Source organism: Camelus bactrianus, chromosome 9 (assembly GCF_048773025.1).
Source record: "Camelus bactrianus isolate YW-2024 breed Bactrian camel chromosome 9, ASM4877302v1, whole genome shotgun sequence".
In the NCBI taxonomy this organism is placed as follows: domain Eukaryota; kingdom Metazoa; phylum Chordata; class Mammalia; order Artiodactyla; family Camelidae; genus Camelus; species Camelus bactrianus.
In genome coordinates, this window is record NC_133547.1 from 77,647,063 (window position 1) to 77,663,556 (window position 16,494).

Below are 16,494 nucleotides of genomic sequence, written 5' to 3' on the forward strand. Positions count from 1 at the left end.
ACAAAAAGGAATCCAAAGTAAAGGTGATAATAAAAGAACAGAAATAAATGAAATTAAAAATTTACAAGAAGAAAAAAAACAACAAAACCAAAAGCTGACCCTTTGTAAAAAATAAATAGGTAGATAGATAGGTAGCTAGCTAGCTAGCTAGCTAGCAGTAGGCATGCCTCTGGCAAGATTGATCTAGAAAAAAAGAAATAATATCAGAAGTGAAAAAGGTCATAAGTTAACCGCAGATGAGATTTAAAACTATTATAAAACAAACTATGAAGAACTCCTGAAGAAAAAGAAAAAAAATTGAATATTTCTTGAATAAATAAATTACAAAGGGAAGAAGAAAACCAGACTTTTTAGTGATGGCTGTTCTGACAGGTTTGAGGTGTACCTCATTGTGGTTTTGATCTGCATTTCTCTGATGATTAATGATGTTCAGCATCTTATCATATGCCTGCTGGCTGTCTGTGTGTCTTCTTTGGAGAAACATCTGTTGAGTCTTCTGCCCATTTTTGGATTGGGTTTTTTGGTTTTTTGTTGTTGAGTTGTATAAGCTGTTTACATATTTCAGAAACTAAGCCCTTGTCAGTTGCATCATTTGCAAATATTTTCTCCCAGTCAGTAGGTTGTCTTTTCGTTTTGTTTATGCTTTCCTTTGCTTGCAAAAGCTTGTAAGTTTGATTAAGTCCCCTTTGTTTACTTTTGCTTTTATTTTTATTGCCTTGGGAGACTGACCTAAGAAAACGTTGCTACAATTACATCAGAGAATGTTTTGCCTGTGTTCTCTTCTAGGAGTTTTATAGTGCCAGGTCTTATGTTTAGGTCAAAAGGAGACACTTGGTAATTGACACTACAGCAATTTATGTTGATATGAGATCTCTGTCTTACAGTTGACAAAAAATGCATTCTTAAATGTTAGAACTAAAACTTAGGAGAAAATATAGGAGTATATTTCTATAAACATTGGTCAGGAAACAGTTTAGTAAAAACAAAGAAGAGACAAAGTACAAGCCATAAAGATAAAATTCATCATTTACTACATTAAAATAAACTTGACTTCCAGAATCAGCCAAGATGGAGTAAGCCCACTACAGCTCATTTCTCTTAACTTATTATAGCTGAAAACTCTGGATAGAATTAAAAAAGCAACTACATGAGGATTCTGAAAAGTAACCATTAGAAGGTAGGTTTGGAGAGAAGTCAGAACTTGAATAATGACTCCGAGAGGGTCACAGGGTTTTTTTTTTCCTTCTCTTTTATCTCTTGGACTATTTCATGGAACTGATAACAGGAACTCAGAGAAAGCACTCTAGCCAGAAGGCGGGGAAAGGGGCCATTACAAACCCGAAGAGGGAATCCCTGGGTTGTTTGTTTTCCCCTCTTACCAGCTCCGCCCATGGTGAGCATCAGTCGCAACAGCTACAGCAACTGAAACCCTCAGAGAAACCCCATCTCCTTAACCAGTGCAGCTTGGAAAAGGATGTGGTGATGTCTGGAGAGTATGGAGGGAACCCCCATTTTTTTTTCTCTACACTGTTAGTTACTCAGAACCCCTAACAGGTTAGGTTGCCTGATAAAACAAACAACAAAATTCAGCATTTTCCATGAATTTTTAACAGGGTCCCGCATGTCAGTGTTATATTCAAAATGTTCAAGATATAGTTTAAAAATTACTCAGATGTAGAGAAACAGGGAAACAAATTATAATTCTGAAAGGAGAATGCGGTCAACAGATCCTGGTCCTAATAGGACTCAGATGTTGGAATTATCAAAGATTTTAAAGCAACAGTATAACCATGTTCCATGAGGTAAAGGTAAACACTCTGAAAATGAGTGGAAAGATAGATCTTAGCCAAATAATAGAAACTATAAAAAAAGAACCAAGTGAAAATTTTAGAACTAAAAATGAAAAATGTGTCTTAAACTTAAAACAAAACAAGACAAAAACTTCACTGTGTGGCCTAATAGGAGAATGGAGATCTTAAAGTCTTATCAACTTGAAGATACCGGTAGAAACTATCTAACTTGAAGTAATGAGAAAAAAGAAAACAAATTATAGTAGAGCCTCAGGGACCTGTGGGCCAATTTCAAAAGACCTAAAATTCATATCACTTAAATTCCAGATGGAGAAGAGGAAGAGATTGTTACAGAAAAAATAACTCAAAGAAATAATTGCCTAAAAATGCCCCAAATTTGGTGAAAGACATAAATTTACAGATTCAAGAAGCTTGGCAAACACCAAATAGGATCAAAACAAACAAAAAACAAAGCCTACAAGTATCAAATCAAACTCCTTGAAACCAAAGATTGAAAGCTTTGAGATCTGATAGAGAAAAATGATGCATTTCGTATAAGGGAACAATTTGAATAACTGTGGATTTCTCCTCAGAAGTCATCAAAGCATAGTACATCAGATCTTTAACTGCTGAAAAAAAGAACTGTGAACTTCAGAATTTTATATCCAGCAAAAATATTCTTGCAGGATTGAGGGCAAAATAACTACATGTTGTAATGAAGACTTTCATTCCCTGCAGACCTGCTATAGAAGAAATGCTAAAGGAAGTTCTTTAGATAAAGGAGAAATGGTACTAGAAAGACTCTTGGACTTTTATGAATGAAAGGAAACAGAAATGGTAAATATCTGGATAAATATAAACCATTTACCAGCATCAGGAACAAAAGTGAGGATATCACTTTAGACCCTCCAATGCTAAAAATAATAATAATAAAATGCAGTGAAAAGTCATGAGTGAAAAATCAGATGACTTAGATGAAATGGACAGATTCCTTAAAAGCCACAAACTGCTCAAATACAGCAAAGAAGAAGTATGTAATCTAATGGCCATATATTTATGAAATAAATTAAATTAATAGTTAAAAACCTCCTTACATAGAAAGCTCCAGGCCTAGATGGATACAGTGACAAATTATACCAAACATTTAAAGAAGAAATAATACTAATTCTTCACAATAATACCAGTTCTTCACCCTGATACCACCAAAGATCAGTATTCCCCTGTGATATTTTGCTTTCTAATAAAAAATATATATTTGCTCTTCATTCTCATTTCTAGCACAGAGTTCACAAAACCCTTGGAATTTCCTAAGCACGAGCAATGAGAGCATCTTTTAATATTTGTCCTCAGTTCCTGGAAATGTTTCAGAGCGATAAAGTTGAAATGGACGTTTTGTTTTTCATAACAAGCGCCTTTCAACCACAACTGAATTTATGTTAATGAGAACTTCTGGAAGTCCCCTAAAAATAGGCACTGGTTACCAGGGGAACCAACAAATAGAGAATTGGATCTTTCAGTCTCACCCCCTGATTTCTGGGAATAGGAGAGGGACTGGAGGTTGGATGAATCTCTGATAGACATTGATTTAGTTTGTTATGCCAATGCAACAGAACCTCCATAAAATCAGAGGTGGTTCAGGGAGCTTCCAGGTTGGGGAGCAAGAATGCTTCTACAGGCCGTTGTGCCAGGCCTGAAACTCTGTTGGGACAGAAGCTCCTTTGTTCTGCACCTCACCCTGTATATCTCCGTCTGGTTGTTGACTCGTATCCTTTAATATCTTTTGTAGTGACTGGTAAACTGGCTTCCTGAGTCCTGTAAGTCACTCTAGAAAATTAATGGAACCCAAAGAAGGGACTGTAGGAACCTCAGATTTATAGCCAGTCAAGTCAGAAGCAGAGGTGACAGCCTGAACTTGTGATTGGCATCTAAAGTGGAGGCCAGTCTCCTGGGACTGAGCCCTCAACCTTTGGAATCTGATGCTGCCTTTGGGTTAGTGGTGTCAGAATTAGACTGAATTGTAGGACACCCAGCTGATGTTTGAGAATTCTTGGTAGTGTAGGGTGGGGGGACCTCCACATGTTGTAATTGGTATCATTATCGTTACTTCAGAAAATAGACGCAAAAATCCTCAACAAAGTATTAGTCTAATCCAGCAATGTACACTTGCATAATCACAGCCAAGGGTGGTTTATCCTAGGAATGCAAGGCTGGTTCAACATTTGAAAAATCAGTGTAGTTATATAAAAAAGAATAAAGAAGAAAAGCCATATGATTACCTCAATTTAAGAAAATCAACACACCGTTCATGATAAAAATATCAGAAAAGTAAAATAGAGTGGAACTTTTGTAACCTGATAAAGAGTGTCTGCCAAAACCTATAGCTGACATGGCACTTAATGGTAAAAAACCTGAATGTATTCCCCTCAAAATCAGCAGCAGGGTAACTCCAACTTAACACCATACTGGAAGTTGTATACAGAGCAAAATGGCATACAGATTGAAAACTTTTTGCAGATTACATGATTATCTATGTTAAAAAAAAATTACATAAAATACACCCTCAAAATAGCTCTTGGAACAAATAAATCGGTTTGGCAAGGTTGCAGGATAAAATATCAATAGACAAATAGCAATTATATTTTTATATATACAGTTGACCCTTGAATAGCATGAGTTTGAACTGTACAGGTCCACTTTTACACAGACTTTTTTAAGGGTAAGTATATAATACTACACCATCCATGGTTGATATGGAGGGCCAACTGTAAAGTTACCTGTGGATTTTTGACTGTGGAGGGTCAGCACCCCTAACTTCCGTGTTATTCAAGGGTCAACTACAGTAGCTGGTTCAACATTTGTAGACTTGAAGAATGAACAGTTGGAGTTCAAAATTAAGAAAGCAGCAGTACCATTTAAAATAGCACTCCTCCTCCCCGCCTCAAAAATACATACAGCATCTGTAAACTGAAAACTTGCAGAACCCTGATGAAAAAATTCAAAGAAGACGTAGATAAATGGAGATGTACACTGTGTGTACCTGTGGATGGACTCAATAATGTTAACGTGTCAGTTCTTCGGAAATTGACCTATATAGACAAACACAGTTCAAATTAAAACCTCAGCTTTATTTTTGTAAATATTGACAAGCTGTTTCTAGAATATAATGAAAAGGCAAAGAATTATAAGTAAAAAAATTTTGAAAAAGAACAAAGGTGGAAGACTCACTACCTGATTTCAGGACTTTAAATCTTTAGTAAGCAAGACAGTGTGGTACTGACAAAAGGACTAACACAGAAATCAATGGAATGGAATAGAGCCCAGAAACAGATTCATACCAATATAGCTAATTGATTTTTTTTTTTTTACAGAGATACAAAGGCAAATCAATGGAGAAAGGATAGTCTAGTCTTCAACAAATGGTGCTGGAACAATTTGACTATGTCAAAAAGACAAAAACAGCCTTGATCTATACCCGATATCCTATACAATAAAATTAACTCAAACTATATCATAGACATTTATAATAAAGCTTTTAGAAGAAAACATAGGAGAAAATCTCTTTGACTTTGGGTTAGGGAAAGAGTTCTTAGGTATCACATCAAAGAAGATTCTATTTAAAAAAAAGTTGTAAATTGAACTTCATTAAAATTAAAACTTTTTCTCTGTAAATGACACTGTTGAGTGAAAAGAAAAGGCACTAGGAGAAAATACTTACGAAACACTTACCAAAAGTTTTCTTTAACCCAGAACTCAAAACTCAACAACAAGGAAACTGCCCAACTTAAAAATGTGCAGAAGATTTGAACAGACACCTCACCAAAGAAGATTCAGTCATTACAAAAATGCAAATTAAAACCACAATGGAATAGCCCTATACCTCTATTAAAATAACTATAATTTTTGGTATCTGACAATACCAGATGCTGGGAACTGTATAGAGCAACTGAAAATCTGTTAACACTCGTGATGGGAATGCAAAATGATATAGCTGTCTTGCAAAACAGCTTGGTGGTTTCCTGTACAGATACCATGTGATTTAGCAGCCTCCTGGCTGGGTACACAGTAGAAGTAAAAACATGTTTACACAAAACAAACCTGAGTGTGAATCTTCATGGTAACTTCATCCATAATAACCAAAAACTGGGAAAAGTCCAAGTGTTTTCCAGTTGTTGAAAGAATAAACTCTGGTACATCTATGTAGTGAAATCTATTCAGCAGTACAAAGAGATGAACTGCTGGGACAGACAGTAGCAGAAGAGTCTCAAGTGTGTTGTGCTAACTGAAAGACTCCAGACGCAGAATACTGTGTGATTGTGTTTCTGTGAAATTGTGGGAAAGGTGAAGCTGCAGGACAGCAAGAGAGCACCATGGCAGGGATCTAGACTGGAGATGGATTCAGACTGCCGAGGAGCTTCAGGAGAGAATTTTGGGGGGCGATGGGACTCTTCTTGATTATGGTGGCTGTCGCGTGACTCCGTGCGTTTGTCAGAGAATTTTATTATGTATTACTTGAGATGAGATTGAATGTCTTGGTATGCTCAAATGTCAGCAAGGATTGAGTAATGGAAATGCTCTTAACTTGCTTTAGAAGAATAAATAGCTTTAGCCACTTTTGTAAGCGATTTGGCATGCTCTGGTAAAGCTGAAAATGGCCACAACCTGCAGCACAGCAACCACGCTTCTAGATATACACCCAGATACTCATCACACAAGAGCGTAATGAGAGTACAAGGGTGTTTGCAGCAGTATTTAACATTTTAAAAAGTAGACAAGGATAACTGGATAGAGATTTATTTCTACAGTAGATACAAGATTTTTAAATGTACAAAACAATACCATGCATTTTATAGATACAGAAATTTAAAAATCTAAAAATGCATGGGAATTATAAAAATCATGCTCAGAATAGGGTATGTAGGAGAGACAGTGGGAACATAGGAGACTTTAGCTGTGCAAGTGACCCTTGAACAGCGCGGGGGCAGGGCCACCGACCCACTCACAGTTGAAACTCTGAGTATAACTTTACAGTCGGCCCTCTGTATCCGAGGTTCTGCACTCACAACCAGCTTCAGATGGTGTGTATTTATTGAAAAAAATCCACATAAGTGGACTTGTACCGTTCGAAACTATGTTGTTCAAAGATTAGTTGTGCACAGGTTGGAACTATGCAGGTCCACTTATATGCAGATTTTTTTCAATGAACATTGTAGTACTGCAGGATCCACAGTTGGTTGAATCTGTGGGTGCAGAACTATGGATACGAAGGAACCACAGATACAGGGAAGCCAACTATGGGACTTGAGGATCTGCAGATTTTGGCATCCAGAGCAGGTCCTTCCTGGAACCAATTCCCCATGGATACTAAGGGATGACTGTACAGAGTTTTGTTTTTGTTTTTTTTTTCAATTTGATAATATTTTTAATAATTAAATATTTAAATGTGTAAGTGAAATTAACACTTTAGGTCTTGCTCCTTTTTGAAATACTTCATGAAGAAATGATTCTACAAATCTTTTTTTATAATTTTAGGAGTATTATTTAGAATGTTGAATATTGGAGAATGTTTTAATAAAAGTAAGTTTTTTTTTTTTAGAGTTAACATAAAAAATACTGTACACAGTTGACATAGGAATTGGATCAAATTTTTGAAACTGTTTTAAACGAAAAGAGTGAACAGATGGTTTTGTTTAAGAAATTTAAAAGAAAAATGTTAAAGACCACCATAATCCTTGAATATTCAAAATGGAGTAAACTAGTTAATAGGTGATGTTCAAGAAAAATTAACTTATGTATACAGAAGAGGTCACTGGTGTTTGAGTATATAAGTAGTGTTTTAGTTTGTTGTTATCAGTGGCCTTTCCATAAAAATAACAGCTGTCTGAGGATTTCATTGCATTTCTGTTGGGGTCTTCGGGGGCTCCAGTAAATAGCATCCTTTTCCCCACTAGAGTCATGAACCAATTGAGAATGTGGAGATTGAAAATAGCCCCTTTATTACAGCAAAAGCTGGGGAAGGAGCTTAGAGAGTCAGATTGGATGTGCTAATTCCCTACACACTAGTTCCACCTCCCACCTGGGTCTAGACTGAACCATCCCATCCAAGGGAAGTGCTTCTGCAGAAGAGACCCATTTACCCGGGTCACTGTTTCTTACTCACTGGTCCAGGGAAAGACGGAAGGAAAAAGAGATTGTGTTCCTCCCCATCTAGATAAGTCGCTCCACCTCCTGGGGAGGGTATAAGAGAGCTGCGAGGCCAGGAGTGTTCTGTAAAAGACCTCATCTTCTGCGATCTGGGGGAGAGAAGAGCAGTTGGCGCTCCCCTCCACCCATTTCAGTTTGTCGGCTTCATGTTAGAAATGCTTTCTGAACTAAACTATTAACTTCAATATTTAACTATATTCACAATAGAAAAGAATTTCATTCTTGTCATATGATTTACCTTACAACTTTGCCTTAAAGTGTAACCTTAAAAAGTTACATCTCTAAAGAGCAGTTACTGTGGTCTTGTAAAAGTACTGTTTCTTTCAATTAAAAAATAAAGCAGAGTAAATACTTCAGACTTCTCATTTTCCTGATGATTAGCTCTACCAAAACTAGGTTTTATAAACCGAGTCACTTTTTCATTAATTGCCCAGAGCAAGAATTATACTGGATATAATTAGCATATGATCCTCTCATTGGAAGACCTTACAATCTAATGGAGAAGACAGATCATTACAGTATTAGTGATACTCACTACCAGAGAACCATGGGCAGAATGTTTTGGTTATATAAATGATGGAGAAATTAATGAGAACGGATGGTATATTTAAGCAAACATATTGCTTCTATATTAAAGTACATTTATGGAGATTTTGTTAAGTTTTGAAATGGAAATCCATTACCAGTAATTTTCCACTATTCTCATTAAAGTGGCAAACTGGTCATTTCAAATAAGCCTAAATTACTATGTCAAATATAGCTCTTTGAGCTATATTTTTTGGTTGTTTACTCTTGGTTTTATGCCATCAAGGTATTTTAGGAGGGAAAATATCCGACCTTAACATTTTTTTTTATGGGCGTGGCGTCATCCTTCTACTGCAGAGATTAACAGCTAGCAAGTGAATACTCATTAGGTATCTTCAGTGGTGATCAAAGAAAATCTTTATTCTTCATTCACTGAAATTTTATTTTAATCGTAGAGTCACATATGAGCAACTAGAGCCAAAAGAATGAAACCGGGTGTGAGAGTGTATGTGTGTGTGTGCCTGTGCACATGGAAGGCACCCAGGGAATGGGAAGAACATACACTTTCAGGGTAATACCAACCTAGCTTCAAATCCTCGCCCTCAGTAACCTTGGGCAAGTTCCTTAATCCTGCTGAGCCTTAATTTCCTCCCTGTCTATAAAGAATAATACTTGCTTCATTCTGTTCTTTTAGAGATTATGCTCAAAGTCTTTCTAAGCCCACAACCTGAAGATTAATGTTCATGGTCTTTCTGAGCCTACAATCTAAAGGAAATCTTCCAATAAGGATGGGCCAAGCATACTTTAAGAATAACTTAGTGCCAGGTGGCAAGCTGCCTATAAAATTTGAAGGCAGAGGATACTAAACAAAATAAAACACTAATTGTGTTTATTTTGATACTCCAGTTTAAATCTTTCTGACTGAAAATGTAGAAATTGTTATTTATGGAATAAAATCTTAAAACCACTTCAGTATGCAATGGTAAGATAGCAGGTAAATAAATGACAAGAGGGGGAGAGTATAGCTCAGTGGTAGAGAGCATGCCTGGCATGCATGAGGTCCTGGGCTCAATCCCCAGTACCTGCATCAAAAAAATAAGTAAACCTAATTACTCCCCTCTACAAAAAAAGAAAAAAAATTAAATATAAATAAAAAAATAGATAAATAAATAAATAAATAACATCCTGGAAATTATTGCAGCTATGAAGAGAATAGATAAGTTTCGATGTGTTACAGCCAGGATGTGTGTATCTTACAATTAAACTTAGGTTTTTAAAATGTGAAGAAAAACTGAAAAAAGTTAATCACAATAATTGTTCGAGTAACAGAATTATGAGTGTTTCTTTTATTTTCCCAGTTTGTTAGCACCATGAGATTGTTTCTATAACAAGGAAAATGGGTAAGACAGTCATGCCTCATAGAGCAAAAAAAAAATCTCTTTATAGACAAAACACAAACTTTAGGTTCCTTGATGCTTGGTTCCATTAAGACAACTAAAGAAACAGACCATTAGTCTTAGTTCTTTTACCTACTTAGACATCAGCCTTTAATCTGTTGTGTTTTTTGTCTGCTGTTATAACTCAATTCAGTCTACATAGTGATTGGATAGTAAAACTAGAAAATTAAAATCAATGTATATTTTTAAAAAGTGTTTTTCATTGTTTTATTGTTACAGATTTATTTGAGGTTCCTTGATTATCAGATGGAGCACTCAAATGAATGCAAGAGAAACTTTGTTGCAGTCTATGATGGAAGCAGTTCTATTGAAAATCTGAAGGCCAAGTTCTGCAGCACTGTGGCCAACGATGTAATGCTAAAAACAGGAGTTGGGGTGATACGGATGTGGGCAGATGAAGGTAGTCGGCTTAGCAGGTTCAGAATGCTCTTTACTTCCTTTGTGGAGCGTAAGTAAATAGTTCCTGTAACATTGAGATCTTTTACATAATCATTTATTCAGAGTACAATTATTAAGTATTTCCTTTTGACAAAGACTGCAGGTCACAGAATGTAGAAGTAACTTGGTCTTTGTATTCTCAAGGAGTTGACTGTCATGGGTGGAAAAAAAATGGAAATGCATAAATTGAAGCACTATCTTAGTATAAAGGGATAAACACATAATAGGGGATGCAGAAAGTGGAGACTTCTTTCAAGATTCTCAAAACTCAAAGTAATTATCAGTAGTGTTAATTTAGTGTGGTGAGTAGTTGTGAATCCACCAGACCATGCATCCCCAAAGATTTAGATAGACTGTTTTCTTATTTTAACTTTTTAATTTTTAAATAATTTTAATCTCATACAAAGTGGTTGAAAATAGTAAGAGTTCTCATATGCCCTTCACTCAGATTCTCTGGTGTTAACGTCTTACCAAATCATAGTAAAGCTGAAAAGTAACAGATAAAGTATTATTAACCAATACATAGACCTTACTCAGCTATCACTAGCTTTTCCACTGGTGTCCTTTTCTGATCCAGGATCCCACATTGCATTTAATTGTCATGTCTCCTTCAGTCTCCTCTGATTAGGACACTTCCCAGCCGTTAATGACCTTGATGCATTTGAGGAGCACTGGCCAGTTACTTAGTAAAATGCCTGTCAGTTTAGGTTTGTCTGTGTTCTCTCGTGGATTCATTTGAGATTATGCATTTCTGTCAAGAGTCCCATAGAAATTACAGCATGCCTTTCTCAGCACACCACTCCAGTGAGGAGGGGTTACAGGATGTGGGTTTTCCTTACAGTAACTTGGATCACTTCCTTAAGGTACTGCCTGCCAGGGTTCTCCACTATAGACTTAATTTTCCCTTTCTAATTAATAAGTCTCTTTGAGAATGTGTATATCCCCTTTGTTGATGGTTTCCTTTGTGGTGCAGAGCTTTTTAGTTTGATGTAGTGTCATTTTTTATTCTTGCTTTTATTTCTTTGCCTGAGGGGACATAGCCAGAAAAATGTTTCTAAGACTGAGAGCAAAGAGCATACAGCTTGTTTTCTTCTAGGTCTTACATTCAAATATTTAATCCATTTGGAGTTGATTTTTGTGTATGGCATAAGGTAGTGGTTTCATTCTTTTCAATATGGCTGTTCTGTGTTCCCAGTGTCATTTATTGAAGAAGGCTGTTCTTTCTCCATGGTACATTCTTTGCTTCTTTGTTGTAACTTAATTGTCCGTGTGTGTGTAGGTTTATTTCTGGGCTCTCAGTTCTGTTTCATTAATCTATGTGTCTGTTTTCTACAAATAACATGCTATTTGGAGGATTTTGGGAGGGGGGGTTTCCTCAGTACAACTAACATTTACACTTTATTTAACTCTCAAAAATGTGCTGCTTTAGAACAAAAAACTTCATTGTCACTTTAGATTTATGCATATGTAGAATACATCTTTCATTCCTGATTTAATGGAAATTCTTCTGATTTTTTCTATCACTATCATGTTTGCCATTTTTTAATTGAAGTATAGTCAGTTTACAATATTGTGTTTTGGGTATATAGCATAGTGATTCAGTTATATATTTTATATATATATGTATGTGTATATATATATATATATATATACACATACATATACACACACACATACATATACATGTATTTACACACACACCTTTTCATATTCTTGTTCATTATAGGCTCTTACAAGATGTCGAATATAGTTCCTTGTGCTGTACAGTAGGACCTTGTTGTTTATCTATTTTGTATATAGTGGTTGGTATCTGCAAATCCCGAACTCACAGTTTATTCCTCCCCACCTCTTTCCCCCCTGGTAACTGTAAGTTTGTTTTCTATGTCTGTGAGTCTGTTTCTGTCTTATAAGTTCACTTCTTCCATTTTTTTAGATTTCACATGTAAGTGATATTATAAGGTATTTTTTTTTCCTTTCTGACTTACTTCACTTAGTATGACAATCTCCAGGTCCATCCATGTTGCTGCAGGTGGCGTTATTTCATTCTTTTTAATGGCTGAGTAGTATTCCGTTGTGTGTATATATACCACATCTTCTCTATCCATTCATCAGTTGGAGGACAGTTAGGTTACTTCTGTGGCTATTGTGAACAGTGCAGCCATGAACTTTAGGGTGCATGTATCTTTTCGAGTTAGAGATTTCTCCAGTTATATGCTGAGGAGAGGGATTGCTGGATCACATGGTAAGTCTATTTTTAATTTTTTAAGGAATCTCCATAGTCTTTTCCATAGTGGCTGCACCAATTTACATTCCCACCAACAGTGTAGGAGGGTTCTTTTCTCCCCATGCCCTTTGCAGGAATTATTGTGGACTCAGTATTCTTTTTCTGGTTTCTTTAGACGTAAGGTTAGATTTGAGATTTTTCATTTCTTGAAATTAAGTCTGTATTGCTATAACCTTCCATCTTAGTATTGCTTTTGCTGCATCTCCATAGATTTGGTATGCCATACTTTCATTTGCCTTGAGGTACTTTTTAAATTTTTCCTCTCATTTCTTTGCTGACTAATACTTGTTTGGTAGCATTTGTTTAGTCTCCAGATATTTGTGATTTTTCCAGTTTCCTTCTTGCAGTTGGTTTCTAGTTTTATACCATTGTGCTCAGAAAAGATAATTGATATGATTTTAGTCTTAAGTTTATTAAGACTTTATTTTGTGTTCCAAAATATGGGCTGTCCTTGAGAATGCTTCATGTGCATTTGAGAAGAAATGTGTATTCTGCATTTGGTGGATCGAATGTTCTGTATAAATCTATCAAGTCCATCTGGTGTAATGTTTCATTTAAGTTCAGTTTCCTTGTTGACTTTTTGTCTGGGTGACTTATCCTTTGATGCATGTGGGGTGTTAAAGTCTCCTACTGTTACTGTGTTGCTGTCAATTTCTACCTTTAGGTCTGTTAGTAATTGCTTTGTATATTTTGTTGCTCCTATGTTAGGTGCATATATATTAATAACTATTATGTCTTCTTGATAAATCATCCTCTTTATCATTATATAATATCCATGTTTGTTTCTTGTTACCTTTTTTGGCTTGAAGTTTATTTCGTCTGATAAGCTACCTCCACTTTTCATGGCTGCTGTTTGCTTGGAATATCATCTTCCATCCCTTCACTTTGAGCCTATGTTTGTCTTTAGCTGAGGTTAGTTTCCTGGAGGCAACATACAGTTGGGTCTTGTTTTTTAATTCTTCCATCCTCTCTGTGTCTTTTGATTGGTGAATTCAGTTCATTTACATTTAAGGTGCTTATTTAAATGAGGACATAGTACTGCCATTTCATCTTTTGTTTTTGGTTGCTCTGTATCTCCATTCCTTTTTCCTTGTGTTTCTGTCTGCCATTTTAGTTTGGTGGTTTTCTGTATTTTTTCAGCTTCCTCTGTTTTTATGCTTCATGTCTCTGCTCTCGATTTATGGTTTGTTGTTACTATATATGGTTTGTATAAAATGTCTCATAGTTAAAATATCCCTTTTTTTCTGCTCATAGCACCTTGTCTTCAGTAGCCTATATGAATTCTAACCTTTTTTTCCTCCTCTTTCATGTTTTGTTGTCTTATAAAAAGAATTATCTCTTTTATGTTGTGAGTTTGTTGCCAAATTGAAGTAGCTATAGTTATTTTTACAGCTTTTCTCCCTTAACCTTTATGCTGTGATTAAGTGTTTAACAACCTATTCTGATACAGAGTAGCAATTTTCTGATTCTGTTTATCACCTTACTCAAAATTTCATGTACTTTTGCCTTTTCATTACAGTTCGGAGAGCTCCTTTCAACATTTCTTGTAAGACAGGTCTAGTGTGTTGATGGACTCTCTCAGCTTTTGTTTATCTGTGAAAGCTTGCTTTCTTCTTCATGTCTGAATGATAATTTTGCTGGAAAGAGTCTTCTTCACTGACAGATTTTTTTCTTGCAGTATTTTGAGTAGGTCATTCCACTCCCTCCTGGCCTGTAGAGTTTCTTCTGAGAAATCTGATAGCCTAAACAGGGTTCCTTATAGATTAATTTTTCCCTCCCTGGCTGCCTTTAGAATTCTTTCCTTGTCATTGAGTTTCAGCTGTTTTACTATAATGTGTCTTGGAAAAGACCTTTTGCATTGAGGTGATTAAATGTTCTCTCCACTTCATGAACTTGTATATCCAGTTTTTCCTCAGGTTTGGGAAGCTCTCAGCTATTATTTCTTTAAATAAACCCTCCATTCCCTTCCCTCTCTCATCTTCTTCTGGGATACCCATTATCCTAATGTTGCCCTTCCCAATAGAGTTGGATAGCTCTCATAGAATTTCTTCATTCTTTGGTCTTAATTCTCTTCCTTTCTACTTGTATCATTTCTAGATTTCTGTCTTCAGACTCACTAATTCTGTCTTCTGTATGGTCTGCTCTTTCCAGTGCTTCTCAGTGCTTTCTTCATCTCATTAAGTTCTTCATTAAGTTTATTTCTGAGCACATGGTTGAACGGCCTTTCTGAGTTTTCTTGTAGCTGGTTGAGTTTCTTTATGACAGCTAACTGAATTCTCCATCAGTTAGCATTATTTTGAAACTTTAAGTTTGGTTTCTGGAGAATTGTCATTTTCTTTTTGTGATACCACGTTACCATGGTTCCTCAATTGTGCTCGATGACTTACCCACTGCTGACACATTTGAAATAGCAAACACCATTTCTTCTTTAGGTAAAGCTTTTTTCCCCCCCTACTTGATTCTAAGGATTCAACAGGTTAGTAATTAGAGGTCTTTCTTTTTTTTCCGGTAGGTGGCTCTCTAGCACAAATTTTTGGTTTCTCTAACCTGCGCCACCTCTGGTTATATTTGAGAATCATTGTTTTCATTTTCTCATTGATTGTGCCTCCGGGTCATTGGTACCTTGCTGCTGCTGGCATCACTGCCTGGGGTGCTGGGATTGCAGGGACCTCCACCACATCTGGGGTCTCTTGGGCCACAGGCTCTGCTGCCATGGGAGGTAAGATGGGTAGGGGGAAAGATGGAGTTGTAGGCGTCTCTGCTGTGACTGGATTTGTTAAGTTTGTGGGTGACACTGTTGCAGGCGAGGAGTAGGCTGGAATTGCTGGCACCTCCATACCTGGAGGAGTGTGGTCATAGGCCCCAGTGCCTTTGGTTCCCTGTGGCTGTAAGCGCCGTTGCAGCCAGGAGGCTGATGTTGTATGGGCTACTTCCCCTGCTGCTACCAGGTTCTCTGGGGCTGCAGGCTCAGCCACGGTGGCAGAGTGAGTCTGCTCTTCTCCTGGTTCCACGTCCTGTGTGTTCCAGGCTACCCCACTATAGATGTACAAACGTGTACAGCTCTTCAGCATCCTGGTCTGTTGGGCAGAGTTGAGTTATGGGTATTTTACTGGCTGTAGACTGAAGAGGAGAGACAAACAGAGCATCTTGCACCCCCATTTTGCTGATGTCACTCCCTTTTATGTCCTTCTATGTTGCATAGTTTTCATTCTTACATTTAGGTCTTCGATCCACTTTGAGTTACTTTTTTAATATGGTATAAGGTAAGACCCAGCTTCATTCTTTTGCATGTGAATATACAGTTTTTGCAGAATCATTTGTTCAGAGGACAGTCCTTTCCTCTTTTAATGATCTTGGCAGCCTCATCAAAAATCAATTGACCATAAATGTGAGGGTTTATTTGGGAGGCTGTTTATTCCATTGATCTATCTGTCTATCCTAATGCCAGTACCAACTGTTTTGATCACTGCAGGTTTGTAGTAAGTTTTGAAGTCAGGAAGAGTGAGTTCTTCAACTTTGTTCTTCTTTTTCAAGATTGTTTTGGCTACTCAGGGTCCCTTGAGATTCCATGAATCTTAAAATAGATTTTTTTCTATTTCTGCAAAAACTACTTTTGTAATTTTGATAGGAATGACGATGAGTCTATGGATGCTTTGAGTAGTATTGTTACCTTAACAATATTAAGTCTTCCAATCCATGAACTTTGGCTATCTTCCCATTTGTTATCCTCTTTAATTTCTTTCAGCAATGTTTTATACTTTTCAGTGTACACATCTTGCATCTCCTTGGTTAAATTTTT

At 36.5% G+C, this 16,494-nt stretch overlaps 1 protein-coding gene across 2 annotated transcripts in view; it reads left to right on the forward strand.

Annotated features, from left to right (window-relative positions):
• Positions 1-16,494, forward strand: part of NETO2 (neuropilin and tolloid like 2) — a 53,155-nt gene that overhangs the window by 22,111 nt on the left and 14,550 nt on the right. For both annotated transcript variants that reach the window (XM_074370807.1, XM_074370808.1), the window contains exon 7: positions 10,193-10,421. In XM_074370807.1, the coding sequence (XP_074226908.1) occupies positions 10,193-10,421 (229 nt within the window). The remainder of the gene's footprint in view (positions 1-10,192; positions 10,422-16,494) is intronic.